The 18,350-nt window shown below is 41.3% G+C and overlaps 1 protein-coding gene across 2 annotated transcripts in view; it reads right to left on the reverse strand.

The window, feature by feature from the left end:
* Window positions 1–10,184: 10,184 nt before the first annotated feature.
* Window positions 10,185–18,350, reverse strand: part of NUP98 (nucleoporin 98 and 96 precursor) — a 98,675-nt gene continuing 90,509 nt past the window's right edge. For both annotated transcript variants that reach the window (XM_043992441.1, XM_043992440.1), the window contains exons 29-33: window positions 16,830–17,051; window positions 13,710–13,951; window positions 12,986–13,140; window positions 11,832–11,943; window positions 10,185–11,721 (exon numbers count right to left, since the gene is read on the reverse strand). In XM_043992441.1, coding sequence (XP_043848376.1) covers window positions 11,504–11,721; window positions 11,832–11,943; window positions 12,986–13,140; window positions 13,710–13,951; window positions 16,830–17,051 — 949 coding nt within the window. In that variant the 3' untranslated portion in view covers window positions 10,185–11,503. The remainder of the gene's footprint in view (window positions 11,722–11,831; window positions 11,944–12,985; window positions 13,141–13,709; window positions 13,952–16,829; window positions 17,052–18,350) is intronic.

Consider the following 18,350-nt stretch of genomic DNA (forward strand, 5'->3'; position numbering starts at 1 on the left):
CCCATCCCCCCTTACCCCCTTCCTCTCCCACTTCCCCGCAGGACAAGATATATTATTATACCCACTTGAGTGTGTATGTTATTCACTCTTAGAGCCAATTCTGAGAGTAAGACTCATTCACTCCCCTACTCCTCCCCCATCTTCCCTTCCACTCCATAAGCTTTTTCTTGCTTCTTTTATGTGAGATACTTAACTCCATTCCACCTCTCCCTTTCCCTTTCTCCCAATGCAATCTTCTCACCCCTTAATTTTATTTTAAAGATGTCATCATGGGGCAGGTAGGTGACACAGTGGACAGAGCACCAGCCCTGGACCCAGAAGGATGCAAGCTCAAATCCCGCCTCAGACACAAGACACTCACAAGTCGCTCATGTCCCCTAACCTAAGTTAGGCATGTCCCCTAACCCTGACTGTCCCACAAAAAAACCCGGTAAACAAAAAATAAATGCTTTACAGATATCCTTTCATAATCAACTCCCATCTGGGCCCTCTGTTTAAATCTATTCCCTTAAGCTGCCCTAATACTGAGAAAGTTTTTATGAGTTAGAAGTATCATCTTCCCATGTAGGAATGTAAACAGTTTAACCTTTTCATCTCCCTCATGATTTCTTTTTTCCTGTTTAGCTTTTTATGCTTCTCTAGGGTCTTGTATTTGAAAGTCTAATTTTTGGGGCAGCTAGGTGGCACAGTGGATAAAGCACCGGCCCTGGAGTTAGGAGTACCTGAATTCAAATCTGGCCTCAGACACTTAACATGTACTAGCTGTGTGACCCTGGACAAGTCACTTAACCCCAATTGCCTCACTAAAAAAAAAAAAAAGTCAAATTTTCTATTCAGTTCAGGTCTTTTCTTCATGAATGTCTGAAAGTCCTCATTTTCATTGAAGTCCCATTTTTCCCCCTGAAAGATTATAATAAGTTTTGCTGGGTAGGTGATTTTTGTTTGTAATCCCAATTCCTTTGCCTTCTGGAATATCATATTCCCTGCTCTCCAATGCTTTAATGTAGAAGCCGCCAGATCTTGTGTTATCCTGACTGTGGCTCCCCAGTACTTGAATTGTTTCTTTCTGGCTACTTTCAATATTTTCTCCTTGACCTCGGAGCTCCAGAATTTGGCTATATAATATTCCTGGAAGTTTTCCTTTTGGGATTTCTTTCAGGAGGTGATTGGTGGATTCTTTAAATTTCTATTTTACCTTCTGCTTCTAGAATAGCAGGGCAATTTTCCCTGACAATCTCTTGGAAGATGATGTCTAGGCTCTTATTTTGGTCCTGGTTTTCAGGTAGTCCCAATGATTTTCAAATGATCTCTCCTTGATTTATTTTCCAGGTCAGCTGTTTTTCCAAGGAGATATTTCACATTGCCCTCTATTTTTTCATTCAAATGGATTTGCTTTACTGTGTCTTGGTTTCTCACAAAGTAACTAGCTTCTGGGGGCAACTAGGTGGCACAGTGGATAAAGCATTGGCCCTGGATTCAGGAGTACCTGAGTTCAAAATCCAGCCTCAGATACTTGACACTTACTAGCTGTGTGACCCTGGGCAAGTCACTTAACCCCCATTGCCCCAACAAAAAAATAAAATAAAATAAAGTCACTAGCTTCCATTTGTTCAATCCTAATTCTTAGGCAATTATTTTCTTCAGACAGCTTTATCTCCTTTTCCATTTGACTTTTCAAGCTATTGACTTTTTATCTCATGACTTTCCTGCATCACTCTCATTTCTCTTTCCATTCTTTCCTCCCTCTTTCTAAATCTTCCTTCTATCTCTCCTACTTTCTCTTCAAAGTCCCTTTTGAGCACTTTTATTGCCTGAGACCAATTCATATTTTTCTTGGAAGCTTTGGATGTAGGAACTTTGACTTTGTTATGTTCTTCTGAGGGTGTATTTTGATCTTCCTTGTCACCAAAGAAACTTTTTATGGTCTGCATCTTTTTCTGTCTGTTCATTTTGGTATCCTCTGTCTTGACTTTTAACTCCTTCTTAAAGAGGGGCACTGCTTCCAGGATGCACTGTCCCAAGCTTTAAGGGATCCTGAGAGGCACATTCTGCACTCACTTAGCCTGTGCTCTGGTCTGTAAATAACCCCAGGCCAACTTGCTCTTTAACTCGGAAACAAAAATCTGTTTCGCTATGGTTGCAAGCTCCTGGCAATCCTGCACCCCTCCCCCACCAGGGCCCACCACTCAGGGATGCTTCCTGGTTTTCAGCATGCGCAAAACAACTGAGTGCCACCTCAGCACCAACAGAGACCCCTGTAATCTCCCCCTGACCAACCACTCAGCCCTCTCACCAGACCATGAGCTTAGGTTCAGAAGAAGCTTCTGCTGCAGCCGATTCAGAAACTCCAGAGGTCTCTTTCTCTGACATGGCCAGCCTGGGGCTGGATCTGGGTCAGTGTGGCTGCAGGGCTGGGCTCCACTCCTACCCCAGTACAATAGACCTTTCCTGCCGACCTTCTAAGTCATCTTTGGCTAGAAAATGATCTCACGCCATCCTTTTGTGAATTCTGCTTTTCCTAGAATTGTCTTATGGCATTATTTAGAGGTTTTTGGAATGATCGTGTGGGGAGCTCCAAGAAGTTACTACTGCCTTTCCTCTGGCATCTTGCCTCCACCCCCCATATATGGCTGTTCTACAGGGAATGTTTTCACATGCTTGGAATAGACATGCCCCTAACTTACCAGTGTCCATCAATTACCCTCAACCTGGTTTAGCTCCTCTGCCAAAATGGTTTTACCGGGGTGTGGCTGCTGAGCACACTATAGCTTTTGAGTCACATGTAAGAAGTGGGTGGTAGGTGGGCACAAAAGGTGGAAAGCAACCCTGAAAAAAGGGCTCAGCAGCCCTCACAACAGAGGTACAAGTCTTCCCTGAACAGCTGTAGTGGAACTAATGGATGAAAAATAATCAATTTCATCACTTTTTCAAGTAACTCCAACTCATTTTCCCAGAATGGTCGGACAAATTATTGGATTTATCAGTGTGTTATTAGTGTGTTTTTCTTCTCACAGACCCTCCAACATTGTTTCTACCTTTCATTATCTAATGAAGCATTTTTCTCCACAACAACTCTATAATATAAGAGAAATTGTTATTCTCCCCCTTCAACAACTTTTTTTCTCTCTAACTGCCTAGGACATGAAATATGGTACTGTTGGTACCTGTTGGTTTCATTTTAACAATTTATACCTCCATGTAGTTGCAGTGCATGTCTGATATTTACAAAGGCAGAGCTAGAAACCAAGGGTCTCAGTAATGTGTTTATCTGTTTTGGTAGTCCTGGATGAAAAGTATTAGAAGTGATAAAATACCAGCTGGGTGTGGTGGTGCCTATCTCCCCTATTATTAGGAAGGCTGAGAATTGTGGATTGGTTTGAGCTCAGGAGTCCTGAGCTACAGTAGGCTAAGATAATCAGTGTCTGTGTACTAAGTCCCAATATAGGCAGTTTTCATGAGTAGAGGGGCCACCTGGCTGCCTAAAGGAGGAATGAACTAGCCTAGGAGGGAAACAGCAGATTGAAGTTCCCATGCCCAATTAGTAGTAGGGTTGGGTCCAGCAAGATAGGGAGACCTAATTTCACTAAAATTTTTGTTTTGTTTTGTTTTGTTTTGGGGTTTTTGGGGGGTTTTTTTGAGGGGCAATGGGGGTTAAGTGACTTGCCCAGGGTCACACAGCTAGCAAGTGTCAAGTGTCTGAGGCCGGATTTGAACTCAGGTACTCCTGAATCCAGGGCCGGTGCTTTATCCACTGTGCCACCTAGCCATCCCTAAAATTAAAAAAAAAAAAATCAAAGTTCATGGGGGGCGGCTAGGTAGCACAGTGGATAAAGCACCGGCCCTGGATTCAGGAGTACCTGAGTTCAAATCCGGCCTCAGACACTTGACACTCTTACTAGCTGTGTGACCCTGGGCAAGTCACTTAACCCCCATTGCCCCGCAAAAAAAAAAAAAATCAAAGTTCACAATCACTTGTCTTGTGGCAATGCTAAGGTCAACAAAGGAAAAAGGCTAGACTGGGACTGCTGCCTTAGAAAAAACTAGGGATATATAGTGGAGGAGAGAGAAAACAGACCTACTTCTCACTATTTTGCTTGTTTTCTCTACTAAGCAGAGTCATTTTCATACCAAGAAGATTAAAACAGAAGTGGTTATCAGGAAATTGGAACAAAGGTAAGTGAGAATATGTTCAGAGAGCCACTCATTACCCTCAAAGAGCTCAAGTCACCAAGCCTGGGCAAATCACATTCATGCTGTTCCAAAAGAACTGGCAGATGTAATTGCTAAGTCACAGTGAACTTTGAAAAAAATATGGACACTGCACTGGAGATGGGCAAAGGAATTGCTTTAAAAAAAAAGAGACACTGGATTCTTTAGATTATAGACAAATCAGTTTGACTTCCATTCTTGGCAAAATTCTTAGAGAGATTACTAAAGGAATTCTTTGTGAATATTTAGGGAGGCAGTGAATTGCAAGACAGAAAATTAGCTAGATGCAATAATAGACTAGACAAGGAAGAATCAGAAATAACAACTCAATAACCTAATGTTCAATAAACCCGAAAACAGAAATTACCTAGGAAAGAACTGCTTATTTAACAAGGATGTTTAGGAAAACTGGAGAGGAGTCTGGCAGAAATTAGGCTTAGACCAGGGGTCCTTAACCTCTTTTTGTTTTATGGATCCCTTTGGCACTCTGGTCTGTTCCTGACTGCTGGCTTTTCCACCTCTACCTCAATAGCCTCCTTAACTTGGGGATGCCTCTACTTGATAACCCCTCCTCTGATTGGTGAGTTTCTACCCAGTTCCTCCATTTAAGGAAGTGCCCAAGCCAGTTAATTATGTTTGCTTCTCTTTTCCACCTTGCCACCTTTTTTCTCACCTCCAACTTTTTTTTTTTTTGGTGAGGCAATTGGGGTTAAGTGACTTGCCTAGGGTCATACAGCTAGTAATTGTTAAGTTTCTGATGCCGGATGATTTGAACTCATGTCCTCCCGAATCCAGGGCTGGTGCTCTATCCACTGCGCTACCTAGCTACCCTCTCACCTCCAACTTTTAAGCTTCCCTTTAAATGTTGTCTCCCTCTACTAGAATGTAAGCTCCTTAAAGGTCAACTGAGTTTTTTGCTTGTATTTGTATTCCCAGCACTTAGCAGTCATTAAACATTTATTAAGCACCTACTATATCCACTTAATTATCTATATTCTTCTATATCATCTTTTTTCTCATACTATTGTGATGTACGTTCTACATTCATAATTGAAAGAAATGAATGCTAAATTTTAGCTAGAGGTTAGGGAAAATAAAAATGCAATTTGTTTTAGTATCCAAGTTCACAGACCATCTGAAATTTATTCATGGACTCCTGGCTAGGAATTCCTGGCTTAGATCAATACCTCTATTACTTAAATCCATTTGGATGGTCTGGTGTTTCCTACTCTATCATGGTTTCCTGCCTAGCTGACCCATCTTGTACTTATTCTTACTCCTAGAATCTTAGTTTCCAAGAAATGTTCTAGTGAGCAATGACAGACTCCACGAAATATGCAATAATCAAATGAAGATGTAGCTCAGAGCTGATGGCTGGTGGAGGTGCCTTTTGACATAGAAGAGAAATCTAAAACGTACTTCAAGCCCATGATTATTTCTCTTGTTGCAGTTGCCTGGCTCAGGCGGCAGGTCGACAATTCTTTCCTTCATAATTGTGACTTTTTTACTCCTACTTCCTAGACTAAACATACATAAAATCATTTCAAAGTACATTGGCCTGGCCAAAAGGGAGTTAAATCTCCTCAAACAAAAGAAAAACGAATGATGATATCTTCTTTATTCAACATGTGTTTTGTTATGTGCACTAAGATATTATGAAACACATTTTTGCTTTCTCCTTTAACTTAAGATTGGCTCCTTTTAAAAAATACCATTTTGGGGCAGCTAGGTGGCGCAGTGGATAGAGCACCGGCCCTGGAGTCAGGAGTACCTGAGTTCAAATCTGGCCTCAGACACTTAACACACACTTACTAGCTGTGTGACCCTGGGCAAGTCACTTACCCCCAATTGCCTCATTAAAAAAAAATTTTTTAATTGGAACACTAATGCATTGTTGGTGGAGCTGTGAACTGATCCAATCATTCTGGAGAGGAACTATGCCCAAAGGACTATAGGATTGTTTATACCCTTTGACCCAGTGGTACCACTGCTAGGTCTGTATCCCAAAGAGATCATGGAAGAGGGAAAAGGACCCACATGTACAAAAATATTTCTAGCAGCTCTCTTTGGGTTGGCAAAGAATTGGAAATCAAGGGAATGACCATCAGTTGGGGAATGGTTAAACAAGTTGTGGTATATGAATATAATGGAATACTATAAGAAATGATGAGCAGGAGTTCAGAGGAACCTGGAAGGACTTACATGAACTGATGCTGAGAGCAGCAGAACCAGGACAACATTGTACACAGTAACGGCAATATTGTGTGATGAACAATGGGGATAGACCTGGCTCTTCTCAGCAGTGCAACAATCAAAACCAGTTTCAAGAACTCATGATAGAAAATGTTCTCAACATCTAGAAAAAGGAACTGTGGATTATGAATGCAGATTGAACCATACTGTTTCTGCTTTTGGGGTGGTTTTTTCCTTCTTTTTTGAGGTTTTTCCCTTGTGCTCTGATTCTTCTTTCATAATATGAAGAAATATGTTTCATGTGATTGCACATATATAACCTATATCAGATTGCTTTCCATCTTGGGGAAGAGTGAAGGGAGGGTGGGAGAAAAATTTGGAACTAAAAATCCTGTGAAAAAATGTTGAAAACTATCCTTATATGTAACTGGAAAATAATAAAATGCTTTTATTTCAGAATAAATATACTATTTTATATTTTCCCCCAATTACATGTAAAGGCAATTTTTAACATCCTTTTAAAAAAAATTTGAATTCTAATTCTCTCTCAACCCCCGCCCATGGTAAGCAGTTTGGTATAGGTTATACATGTGTAATCATGCAAAACATTTCCATATTAGTCATGTTGTGAAAGAAGACAGACTAAAAACAAAAAAGAAAGAAAAATAGTATGTTTCTATCTTCATTTAGACTCCATCATTCTTTCTCTGGAGGTGGACAGCATTTTTCATGGGTCCTTTTGAGTTCTCTTGAATCACTGTATAGCTGAGAATAGTGAAGACTTTCACAGTTGATCATACAATGTTGCAATATTGCTGTTACTACGTACAGTGTTCTCACTTCACTTTGCATCAGTTCATGTCTTTCTAGGTTTTTCTGAAATCACTGTCACTTCTTATAGCATTATAGTATTCCATTACTACCATATACCACAACTTATTTAGCCATTCCCCAATTGATGGACACCCCCTCAATTTTCAATTCTTCTTGGTTCATTTATTAAAAATTTAAGATGAAAGGCTCCATGTGTAATGTTCTTATATGTGAAGTGCTACTGAATGTATCCTCCCTATCCATCTATCTATCCATCAATAAACAAAAAGTGCTAGGGGTACAAAAAGGGTAAGACAGTCCCTGCCCTCAAGGAACTTACAATCTAATGATCACTATTGAATATTGGTAAAATATGGCAAATAGTTGCCTGTGAAAGGGACTTCTCTGGACTAATTTTTATTGTCATTATTCAAAGTTAACTGAACTGGTGTTTTTAGAGGATTCTTTTAAAGTGCTAGGTTAATTAATTCTAATCCTTTAGAATGGGAATAGTAACTTAAGTGATATAGTCCATCTTATAATAAGAAACTGAGGGTTAAATCTTTTCTACCAGAAGAATAGTAGTGGTCAGAGGTATCAATTAAGTAGGCTTCACAGCTTGCTTCCAGAAAGTTGGTTCCCTGGATAGAAATTAACCAATTAACATTAATTTTTTGTTCCTACTCAATATCAAGAATAACCAGATTTGGGGCAGCTAGGTGGCGCAGTAGATAGAGTACTGGCCCTGGAGTCAGGAGGACCTGAGTTCAAATCCGGCCGCAGACACTTGACACTAGCTGTGTGACCCTGGGCAAGTCACTTAACCCCAACTGCCTCACCACCAACCCCCCCCCCCCCCGAAAGAAAGAAAGAAAGAAAGAAAGAAAGAAAAAGAAAAAAAAATCCAGATTCACTGAAATGAATTCCATGATGAAAATAGTGGTCCAGTTAATCAGTTAATGTTTTTCTATTCTCCCCTACCCCTACAGAATTCTTACCATAGCCATTTACATAAGTTTAATCATTTCTGATACATGGAGATCTGAAATATCAATCATGTTCTAAGACATGATGACTTCTATTTAGCCACTTTCAAAACAAATTTCTGCTGTTTTTAGGTGATTTAAATCTATTTGGTGGTGGGGGGGTATGAGTAGTCACCATTAAATGAAAAATCAGGAAACAGATTTAGCGTTATGCCAATAACTAAATAATTGACCCCCTAGCTCTAAGGTCAACCACTAAAGGGCAAAAACCTACCCTTAAATGTCAAGCCTCATCTTGGTAGATAATAGACCTTAAAAATGAATCAAGGGGCAGCTAGGTGGCGCAGTGGATAGAGCACTCGTCCTGGAGTCAGGAGGACCTGAGTTCAAATCCAGCTTCAGACACTCAACACTTACTAGCTGTGTGACCCTGGGCAAGTCACTTAACCCCAATTGCCTCACTTAAAAAAAAAAAAAACCCAAACCAAAAATGAATCAAATACTAAATGTTTTCAGTTAGACATATGAATGGATTGTTTTTGTTATAAGCTACTGATATCACCATAGGTTTAGTATATAAATACAAGAGACTACCTGTCCTTTTTTTTGACCTCTTCATAGAAAACAAAAGAGCAGTTATTGGAAGCAGTCTTGGAAATATGGAAGGCCTGCCCTTATTCCTTGTATGTTATGAAATTACCTGACATTTGAATTATATTTTTCAGCCTACTAACCAGAAATTAAGGTAGTATCAAATTGGAAGAACCCTTTGCAGCACCAAGCACTTCTCCCCTCTCTCCTGCCCCATGTAAAAAGTAGCATGGAATATTTCTGAATCATACTTAAAACTGATTAACTAGGAAATAGTTTTGTGAATTGCATTGAAATTATAAAAACTAGGCTATTTATTTTTCTTACTTATAAACTTTTATTTTCAGAATACTACAGCAGCCAATATAGCATGTTTTGTTATACAAATCATCTAAATATTACATTTCCTCTTGTATATAAATGTATCTTCATAGATTTTTTTGTGAGCTATATTGATGACTTACGCAGTTTTAATCTTACATTATTCTTTCTGTGTTCTGTGTAAAGGGAGAGGGAAGAGAATTTTTAAAACTGACCACCCCCCCAACACATCGACCTTCAGGGAAGTCTTCCATCATCTTCCACACCCAAAGCAATCTTCCCCTCTCTTCTCTAATCTAATGAAATCAATAAAACCTTTTAAATAATTCTCATTAGCACTTTGCCTAGATTTGACACCTACATTACAGTTAAAACTCCTTTTATGATTACTATGTACATTTCTACTCCCCATTAAATTTTAAGCTCCTTATGAGTAGGGACTATATTATGTCTTTGTACATAGAAGGCATGTAAAATGTTTGTTGAATTAGTCTGCATCTCTCTCTCGTCTCCCCTTAGACTTAGAATTTCCCTGAAGAAAAGTGCCTACAATATTTTGAAATCAGAACTCAATCTGATATCACACCACTTCTAGCTATTGCTCCTAATTCTATGCTCTGGGGCCAAGAAAAACGACGTAAATCCTTTAAATACCCTAAGATAGTAACTAAATACTCTCCCCTAAGGTGGCACAAGTGAATAGAGTGCCAGGCATGGAATAAGAACTGAGTTCAAATTTGACCTCAGATAACTTACTATTTATGTGACCCTGGACAAGTCACTTAACCCTGTTTATTTGGTTTAGTTTCCTTGTCTGTCAAATGAGCTGGATAAGGAAATGGCAAACCACTCCAGTATCTTTGCCAAGAAAACCCCAAATGGGGTCACAAAGAGCCAGGCATGACCGGAACAACTACAACAAAGCCTTTTCTTCTTGAAACACAAACTTCTCTTCTGGCCTCAGAAATGCAAAGGCAAAATCAGCTCCAGGAATGTGATAAACATTTTATTTATTTTTTTAAGAAAGTAGCTTCAGAAAAACAGACAGGAAAATAATCTAGATCATTTATTTATATATATATATATGTTTTAATAAAAACCTTTACATAATCCTCATGCATAAAGACCCTGGGTAAAGCTGCTACTCACAGCAGTACCTGACTCCAGATACCCCAGTCTGTTGTTTGGGATTTCCCATGGGCCAGCAGCTGGTCTGACACGGGCCTCCTTTCCTCCCCTAAGGCTCAGGCATATATAGTCTTCATTTGACTTCAGATGCTACTAGATGGAGGGGCCAGTCTACATGTAGATGGGGAAGGCAGCCACAAGTTGGTCATGCGTGTGAGAGAGAGAGAGAGAGTGTGTGTGTGTGTGTGTGTGTGTGAGAGAGAGAGAGAGAGAGAGAGAGAGAGAGAGAGAGAGAGAGAGACAGAAAGACAGACAGACAGACAGTGGGCAAGTCTCTGATCTCCAGGCTCCCCCACCTTTTAATTACTCCCTGCTTTGGCAAGAGGTCCAGCAGACAAGTTACACATTGATACATTCAATTAGTGGGGAGGATGAATAGGGCTAAAGGCCACCTGACAAGCTTCTTCTAGTGTATGAGAAAACAGGAGTGGCTGGCTAGTTTACAGGGACCTGCTGGGGGTGGGTGAGACATTTACCCCAGAGATGTCAAGGATTATGACTGATAATCTGAACCCCAAGGCAGCAGGGGTGGGACTCCATTTCTAGACTGGTGCCAAGATAACAAAGGAGTCCATGACCAAGGATTCACTGCAGGACTTAGCCTCTGCACTATGCCAAGGTCAGAGAGGTCTCATATTAAATGCCTTTTACTCAATCTACTCAACCTGTTCTAGCCCATGAGCTAGAAAATCTCAGTTTTTAAAAAGAAACAACCTGGAGATGTTTCCCAAGCTGGGGTAGGTCAGCAGAGGATAAGGTGTGAGAGGAATGAGGGATAGGGGGAATGACTCCTTGGGGAGCAAGGCTTCCCCATCCCTAAAGAGGACGCAGGACCTGCAGCAAATGGAAGTGGAAGTCAGCTGGGGGTTGGAGGGCCCCCTGCTTGTTGAGGGGAGTTTGCCCAAGGTGCTTTATTGACCATTAAAAACCCAACACAACAAAACAACAGCGACTGTGACTTCACTGGAGGTCTGAGCTCCTACCTGGAGCTCTAAAAACCCCACTGCAGCTCCCCAACCCCCAGGGAAATGGTCGTGGCAGACCCTAGAGGGTGCTGTGCACAATAGGGAGATGGGGAAGTGGGGGAGCATTACCTCTCCCTTTGCCTGACCAGGAGAATGGCAAATGAATGAATTATCCAAACAGAACACGCACCAGCGTTTGCAAGTGGACGGGGTGGGGTGGGGTAGAGGCCCCAGGGCTCACTGGCTCCCCACGGTCAGTTCTCGGAGGTAGGACTGTGTGAGGCTACGCAGCTCCTCTAAGGCGTAGTCCTCAGGCATGGGGAGCCGGCCAATGTGGGGAGCCAGCAAGCGCAGAGGGACACGCTGCAGGTCTGCAGGTGAATCTGGGGCTCCTTCTGGGGCCTGCTGAAGGCTCAAAACAACCCGCAGGATGTTGGCCACACGCTTGGCCATGTCTGGAAGATAGAAGTGAAACTATTAGGTGTGCCCGACATACAACTCAGAGACAGGAGCTTAGCCCTGAGAACAGCAAAAACCTGGATGGACAAATAGAACAGAAATTTACCTGACTGGGCCAGTCGGTCCTTGGCATTGGAGCAGTGAATTTGCTCTATCCGGTTACAAAGTGAGGTCACTTTGGTATGCAATTTTTCTAGTTCATAGCCTGGACAATCAAGCTGACAAGAGGAAAGGATCAGTTTCAGAAGGCTCATGCCCATAGCTATCCCCACCCCCAAAAGCTGGATCCTACAATGCAGCCATGCCCCAGAATGAGGAGACCTGGGTTCTAATCCACGCTTTGTCCCCAACTTGCTGCATTACCCTGACCAAGTTATGCCACCGTTCTGAGCTTCTGTTCCCTCTGTTGAGAGGGATCAAATGATCCTAATAAAACCTTTATGAAAAAGATGGACTAGACACAAGAAAACATGACTCTTATTTGGCCAAAGTTCAACAGAGGGTCTGGGATGGGAGCTGGGAGCTTATAGAAAGGGATATCCTATAGTCAGGACAGCCAGGATGGGGTGAGAACAATAGAACAGAAGGAAGGACCCATATTTCCTCCCTACCAAACTGCTTCTTGCTATGCTTTCAAATTGTTCTCTCCTTGTTTCAGGTTAGTCTGCCCTCACATTACTTCCCCATATCTCAAACATTTTAAATCTGGTCACTCAGCCTAAAAAAACCTCTGAGCAGAAACCAACCGATTGCCTTGAACACCAAAGCAAACACTGTAGAGGTCTTAAGATCTAGCAAGAGTCATTGCTCATCTTATGTGAAACTCAGATATGCTGACTCACTTCCTTCCCTTCTCTGTGCTCCAGGTCCTCCAATTTCATACCCATAAAATTGTTGCTGCTCTCATCATTCAAACTATACCTCCTCCAGGAAGTTTCCTTGATTATATGTGGATGAGACAGAGATAGACATACAGGACTAGTGCCTGCCTGCCCCCTCTCTCTTGCTTTCATTTCTTTAGTTAATTATCATAACCTCTTATTTATATATTTAAACAGAATGTGATGGACTTTAAAAATAAAAGCAACTTGACAAGTACTCCCACCAATATGTTGACTGATCCAGTCTCATCACAGCTAGACTGTAATGACCTAGAAAGGGAGAAAGTTCTTTGCTATATTCAGTAGAGTGGTCACAGAAAGGCCTGAAAGGCAGAAAGCTAATTGAGCTTTTGTGAGTCTTTTGGCCTCAGATAGCTACCTGCTGAATTCGATTGAGCATTTCAATGACCCTGATATAATCCAGATAAACTAGCCCAGCTGTGTCCCAGTCCTGAATAAGGCTGCTGCGCTCTGGGGGTGACAGGTCTTCCAGGAATCCTTTTAGGTAGTTGTAGTTCTCATTAATAATAGCATCTGAGGAAAACAAGAGTAGAATATGCCAGAGTCACACACTCAGGATGAAGGAAAGGCTCAAAGGGGAATGTTGAAGGAATAAAAAATTCAAACACAACTTCATTTCTTGAAACTCTACAAATGACATATGAAGAGCAGTGGTTTAACATAGGTTAGGAAACAAACAAAATGTCTTCAGTGTAGCCATGTTACTACCAAGCTGATCTGGGTTACTTCAGATCAAAACATTACTGGGAAGGGCATCTAGGTGGCACAGTGGATAGAGCACTGGCCCTGGATTCAGGAGGACCCGAGTTCAAATCCAGCCTCAGACACTTAACACTTACTAGCTGTGTGACCCTGGGCAAGTCACTTAACCCCAATTGCCTCACCAAAAAAAAGAAAAAAATTTTACTGGGGAACTAAGTTGGCCTTACCACTTCTTACTTCCCACTCCTATCCCAAAATTAATCTTCCATCCACACAGAACCAGCTCACTTTTAAAATGGGAAAGAATCCTGTCTTCTGGTCTCTCTCAAAGCTCTTCTGCTTGGTACAGTTTGAACTGAGTCCAAGAAACCCCAACTCACCAGAGGCCAAATGCCTGATAACCAATTTGTGGCAGTGGTTCCAGTGTCCAGCTTTAAATAGGTAGAGGGCCTCCTGGTGTTGGTCGAATTCCATGTGAGCACGCACAGCCTTGGCTTCATGGATCCATTCAGCAGGCACACACAGTTTTTGGGTCAGGAAGGACTCCTTGGCCCAGGATTCAGGGGTCTCTGACAGTCTGCAGTGCCGAGTGAGTAGCTCCCGTACTGCCTTCTCACGCATACTGGGAAGGGATAACAGAGAAAGAAGAATGAAATGTTTTCCCCTTGAAGAGTATAATCCCAGGGGCAGCTAGCTGGCACAGTGGATAAAGCACCGGCCCTGGATTCAGGAGGACCCGAGTTCAAATCCAGTCTCAGACACTTGACACTTACTAGCTGTGTGACTCTGGGCAAGTCACTTAACTCTCATTGCCCTGCAAAAAAAAACCCAACCAGGGGAAGCTAGGTGGCGCAGTGGATAAAGCACCGGCCCTGGATTCAGGAGTACCTGAGTTCAAATCCAGCCTCAGACACTTGACACTTACCAGCTGTGTGACCCTGTGCAAGTCACTTAACCCCCATTGCCCCACAAAAAAACAAAAACAAAAACCCCAACCAAAACCACAAACAAACAAACAAAAACACCAAAGACTATAATCCCTACCTCCTCCAACCTGGGGTTAATTTTCCATTACGACCACTTAGAAGATAAAAGACTGAGAGCTTGGAGGACACAGTGTCTTTCCTAAGATGAAACCCTGAACATTCAGTCTGCTCCTTTTGATTGACGAAGGAGCCTCTAGTGAGTCTGAGAGCAGAGTCTATTTGACAATGAAATGAAATGACCACAGAAGAAATCTGGAGCCCTGGATTCCCCTCAGGCCTTGAATTCTAGCCTGGAAAATAGTAAAGTGCAAGACCTCACATTTCTATGGAGCTTTACTACTTATATTTCCCTCACAACACCCTGAGTGAAGTAACTTAAGTTTTATCCCCATTTCACACAAGAGGGAACAGACTCAGTGGCTTAGTCAATTGCCTCAGGCCACACAGCTAGTAAGTGGTTAAATGGGACAGCTCAAACACATTCCCAGTACACCTAATTCAGTCTATTGTTCTTTCCAATAATTACTTCAAGGCACTATGATTTTGTTGATAGACTTTCTGCTGGTGAAGATCCCTTCCTTCACTCCTTAGAAAAATATCCACGTATTGATATGGCCAAGAAAAATCCATTGCCCAAAGACCAATCTAGTGATCAGTTTCTCAAATGCTATCTACTCCATGAAGCCTTCCTTGAGAGCACTTTGTTTAAGACCTTTCCTATATTTTCCACATAATGAAGGGTATTAATTGACTCGTTTCTGTCTTATCCACATAATAAGACTATAAACACCATGAAAGCAAAAACTGAGTCTTTATAGTTCCCTCTATAACTAGTGGTATCTGTTTGGCTTCTGCTCTTCCTCTTTCTCGTTTTCTTTGCTGAGTATGTCCCAGTCCCTTTCCAGAGCTGTTCTGGGTTTCCTTCTCCTTCCCTAGGTAATCTCATCGGTATAACTATAACCTATACATAACATTCTCTTAGATTTATATGTCCAGCCCACATCTTACTGCTGAATTCCAGGCCTCTATTATTAGCTGTTTATTGGACATTCCTTACCTAGATTCTCACGGAAATCATTAACTCCCTCTACTCCTCCCTTGGGCACTATTATTTTTCCAATCACCCTGGTTTACAATTTCAGTTATCTCCCACTTCTCATTCTCCCCAACACAATCAATTTTTTTGTCTTGTTATCATCTGCAAGGATCCAGGATGTAACTTATGATAAGGCATCTGAGGAAGGCTTTGGTGGAAGCACTGTACTACATTTTGCTATAGACAGTGTAATGGAATTTATTAATTTGATCATTGACAATGCTATGCTAAGGTTTAGTAAAAATCCAGCAATTCAAACAGTTAAAGAAAATCCAGCTTTCCAGACCAGAGTCCAGAATCCAGTTTTCCAGACCAGAATCCAGCTTCCTCCTGATGACATCTTACCACTTCAAGAAGACAAGAGAACTCAGAGACTCTATATGAACTGTTTTGTTTTGTTAGTTTTTACTATCTCCTTTATGTTATAACATACACTATCTGTAACATGTACTCTCTGCAGAGGCTCTCCCTTTGCAAGACTAATGTCAAAGCGTCGGTTCATGAGGACAAAAAAAATCGCCCCTCTGAACAAAACTTTCCTCTCTTCCTTTTCCATATTGTTGTTCACATATTATTAGTTAGCAATAGTTATTATATTCTTTTTACTGTTCCGTCAAGGAAATATTTTGTTTCTTGAGGAACAAAAGGGGGGGAATGTGGTAAAAAGATTTAACAGTCGGTTAGCAATAATGGAGAGATGCCAGTTTTTTTTTTAAGGACCACCCTTTCGGGGAGGAGACCAACGGCATGAGCTACGCACGCCAGATTGCCTGCTAGCACTCCACTTCCGGGGTGCGAGCTTAAGAGGCAAGGAGAGAACGGAAGTGGGATCTTTTTCCTGCTCCGCTGGTCCCCTGACTGCACTGCGCAGACAGACGCTGACTGGAGTTCAACTCGGCCCAGCTCGCAGTTAGCAGCACGCGCTTGACTCGGTCTCTCTCTTTCCCCAAAGGTGGCCTTGGGCTTTTGGTGAGTTTTATACGGAATACAGACTAAGCTTAGACTTAAGACAATTTGTTTTGTATTTCTACTTTCCTATCCCTCTAATCAACATCACCTGGTAACTACCATACAATAAAAGCTCTAACTAGAAAACCAGAAGCTTCTTCCATTTACTAGTCTGGGAGATAAATTAAGGGAAAGGTTAAAGAGGGGAGACTTATGATCTAATATCCAATTTTAAATCTCACAACAGTGAATCCTAGGAGTGCTACCACCTGTGTAAGTAAACACCTACACTATGAAATCTCAACTATAACTTGTCCTTCCCCCAGAATGTCCACCAAGGACCTGATTACATACAAAGTGCTTAATGATACATTTTCTGAATTAAACTGGAAGTAATTAAATTATCTTATTTCCTGAATATTACTTTTTCAGGTCTGAAGCACAGGTCCTAGGGGTTGCCTTTCATTCACCTTGTGTTGGTGATATGCAGTAGGACAAAGATGGCCCACTCCCACAGTCCTTCGCTCTCAAGCTGAGCGGCATAGCTGGCATGCAGCACACCTTCACACTGCTCAGACAGGTGGGTATAGTTCAGGGCCTGTAGGACTTCCCAGAGGTGCCAGCTTAAGCGATAGTCCAAAGGATCAGAGGTTATACTCCGGGGATCCAATAGCTGATTCAGATCATAATGTCTATAGGAGAAAGTAAAGAGAAAGAGTAGGTGAAAAATGGGTGTATTGGGGAAGAGATAACAGAAAAATATCACATTAGCTCAAGAAATGGATCATAGATGCAGCTGAGACCTCAATGCATTTCCTACTTCTTGCTGTGTTAGCAAAGATGCAAAAAGATAATCCAAATGTTATAACAGAAAGCAAACTAGATTTAAGTTTATATGCTTAGACAAATCTTTCCCCTTAAAGTTCATATTGTAAAAATAGACATTTTCCCAAAGCCATAGACATCCATGGTCAGCACCAAGTAAGCCTTGGGAATTGTCTGATATAAGAGTTTGGTGGTTTTGGTTACATCATCATCTCCTCATTAAAAAAAAAAAAATTAAATAAGTCCTATTTTCCTTGTTCTTTGGATCCGCAAGAATTCTGGCATCTGATTTTAAGATTTATATAGTCCTAAAAAAAAAAAAAAAGCTGTTGAGGGCAGCTAGGTTGGCGCAGTGGATAGAACACTGACCCTGGATTCAGGAGGACCTGAGTTCAAATCCAGCCTCAGACACTTGACACTTACTAGCTGTGTGACCCTGGGCAAGTCACTTAACCGCAATTGCCTCACCCCAAAAAAAAAAAAAAAAAGGGAAAAAAAAGCTGTTGATTACATGTATAAACACAGACATGCTTCTGTCTGATAAAATCATAAAATTATCCAAAATGAGTAATGTACTGAATACAAATACTACTGGCTCAACATCATTTGTGGCCCCATGGGCCAGTGTTTTCCATCCATTATTCCCCTTGATCTTCATAACAACTCTGTGTTGTACTTGTGCATTGTACAAGTATTATCATTCTCATTTTACAGGAAAAAAACCCCCAAGACTCAGAGGAGTTATATGATTTATCCAGTCACAGCTATCATGTGAACAGGGCAGGGACTCAAAGTTTAAGTTCAACATGCTTTCCACCATCCCTCAGTAAAATCCATAAATCATCTTAAACCTAAACTTCATTTAAGTAATGAATAAAATGAAAGAGCCAATACCTCCAAACTGTCATTAACCCTGAACCTTCTAATTGAGCTGGTATTTGAAGTTTCACTTCTATTTGCCTTCCCATAGAAATTAAAAACAAAACCCAACCATCTACAAATGGCATAAGAATTAATAGCACCAGGAGCTGGCTCTCTTTTTCAAAAATAATTTTTTTTAATCTTGAACTTAAAAGATGAAAAAAGAACATTCCATATGAATCAAATAAACATTTATTAAGTGCCTACTAGGTGCCAGGCACAGTGAGTGCAAAGTGCTAAGAAAA

Source organism: Dromiciops gliroides, chromosome 3, assembly GCF_019393635.1.
Source record: "Dromiciops gliroides isolate mDroGli1 chromosome 3, mDroGli1.pri, whole genome shotgun sequence".
Taxonomy (NCBI): domain Eukaryota; kingdom Metazoa; phylum Chordata; class Mammalia; order Microbiotheria; family Microbiotheriidae; genus Dromiciops; species Dromiciops gliroides.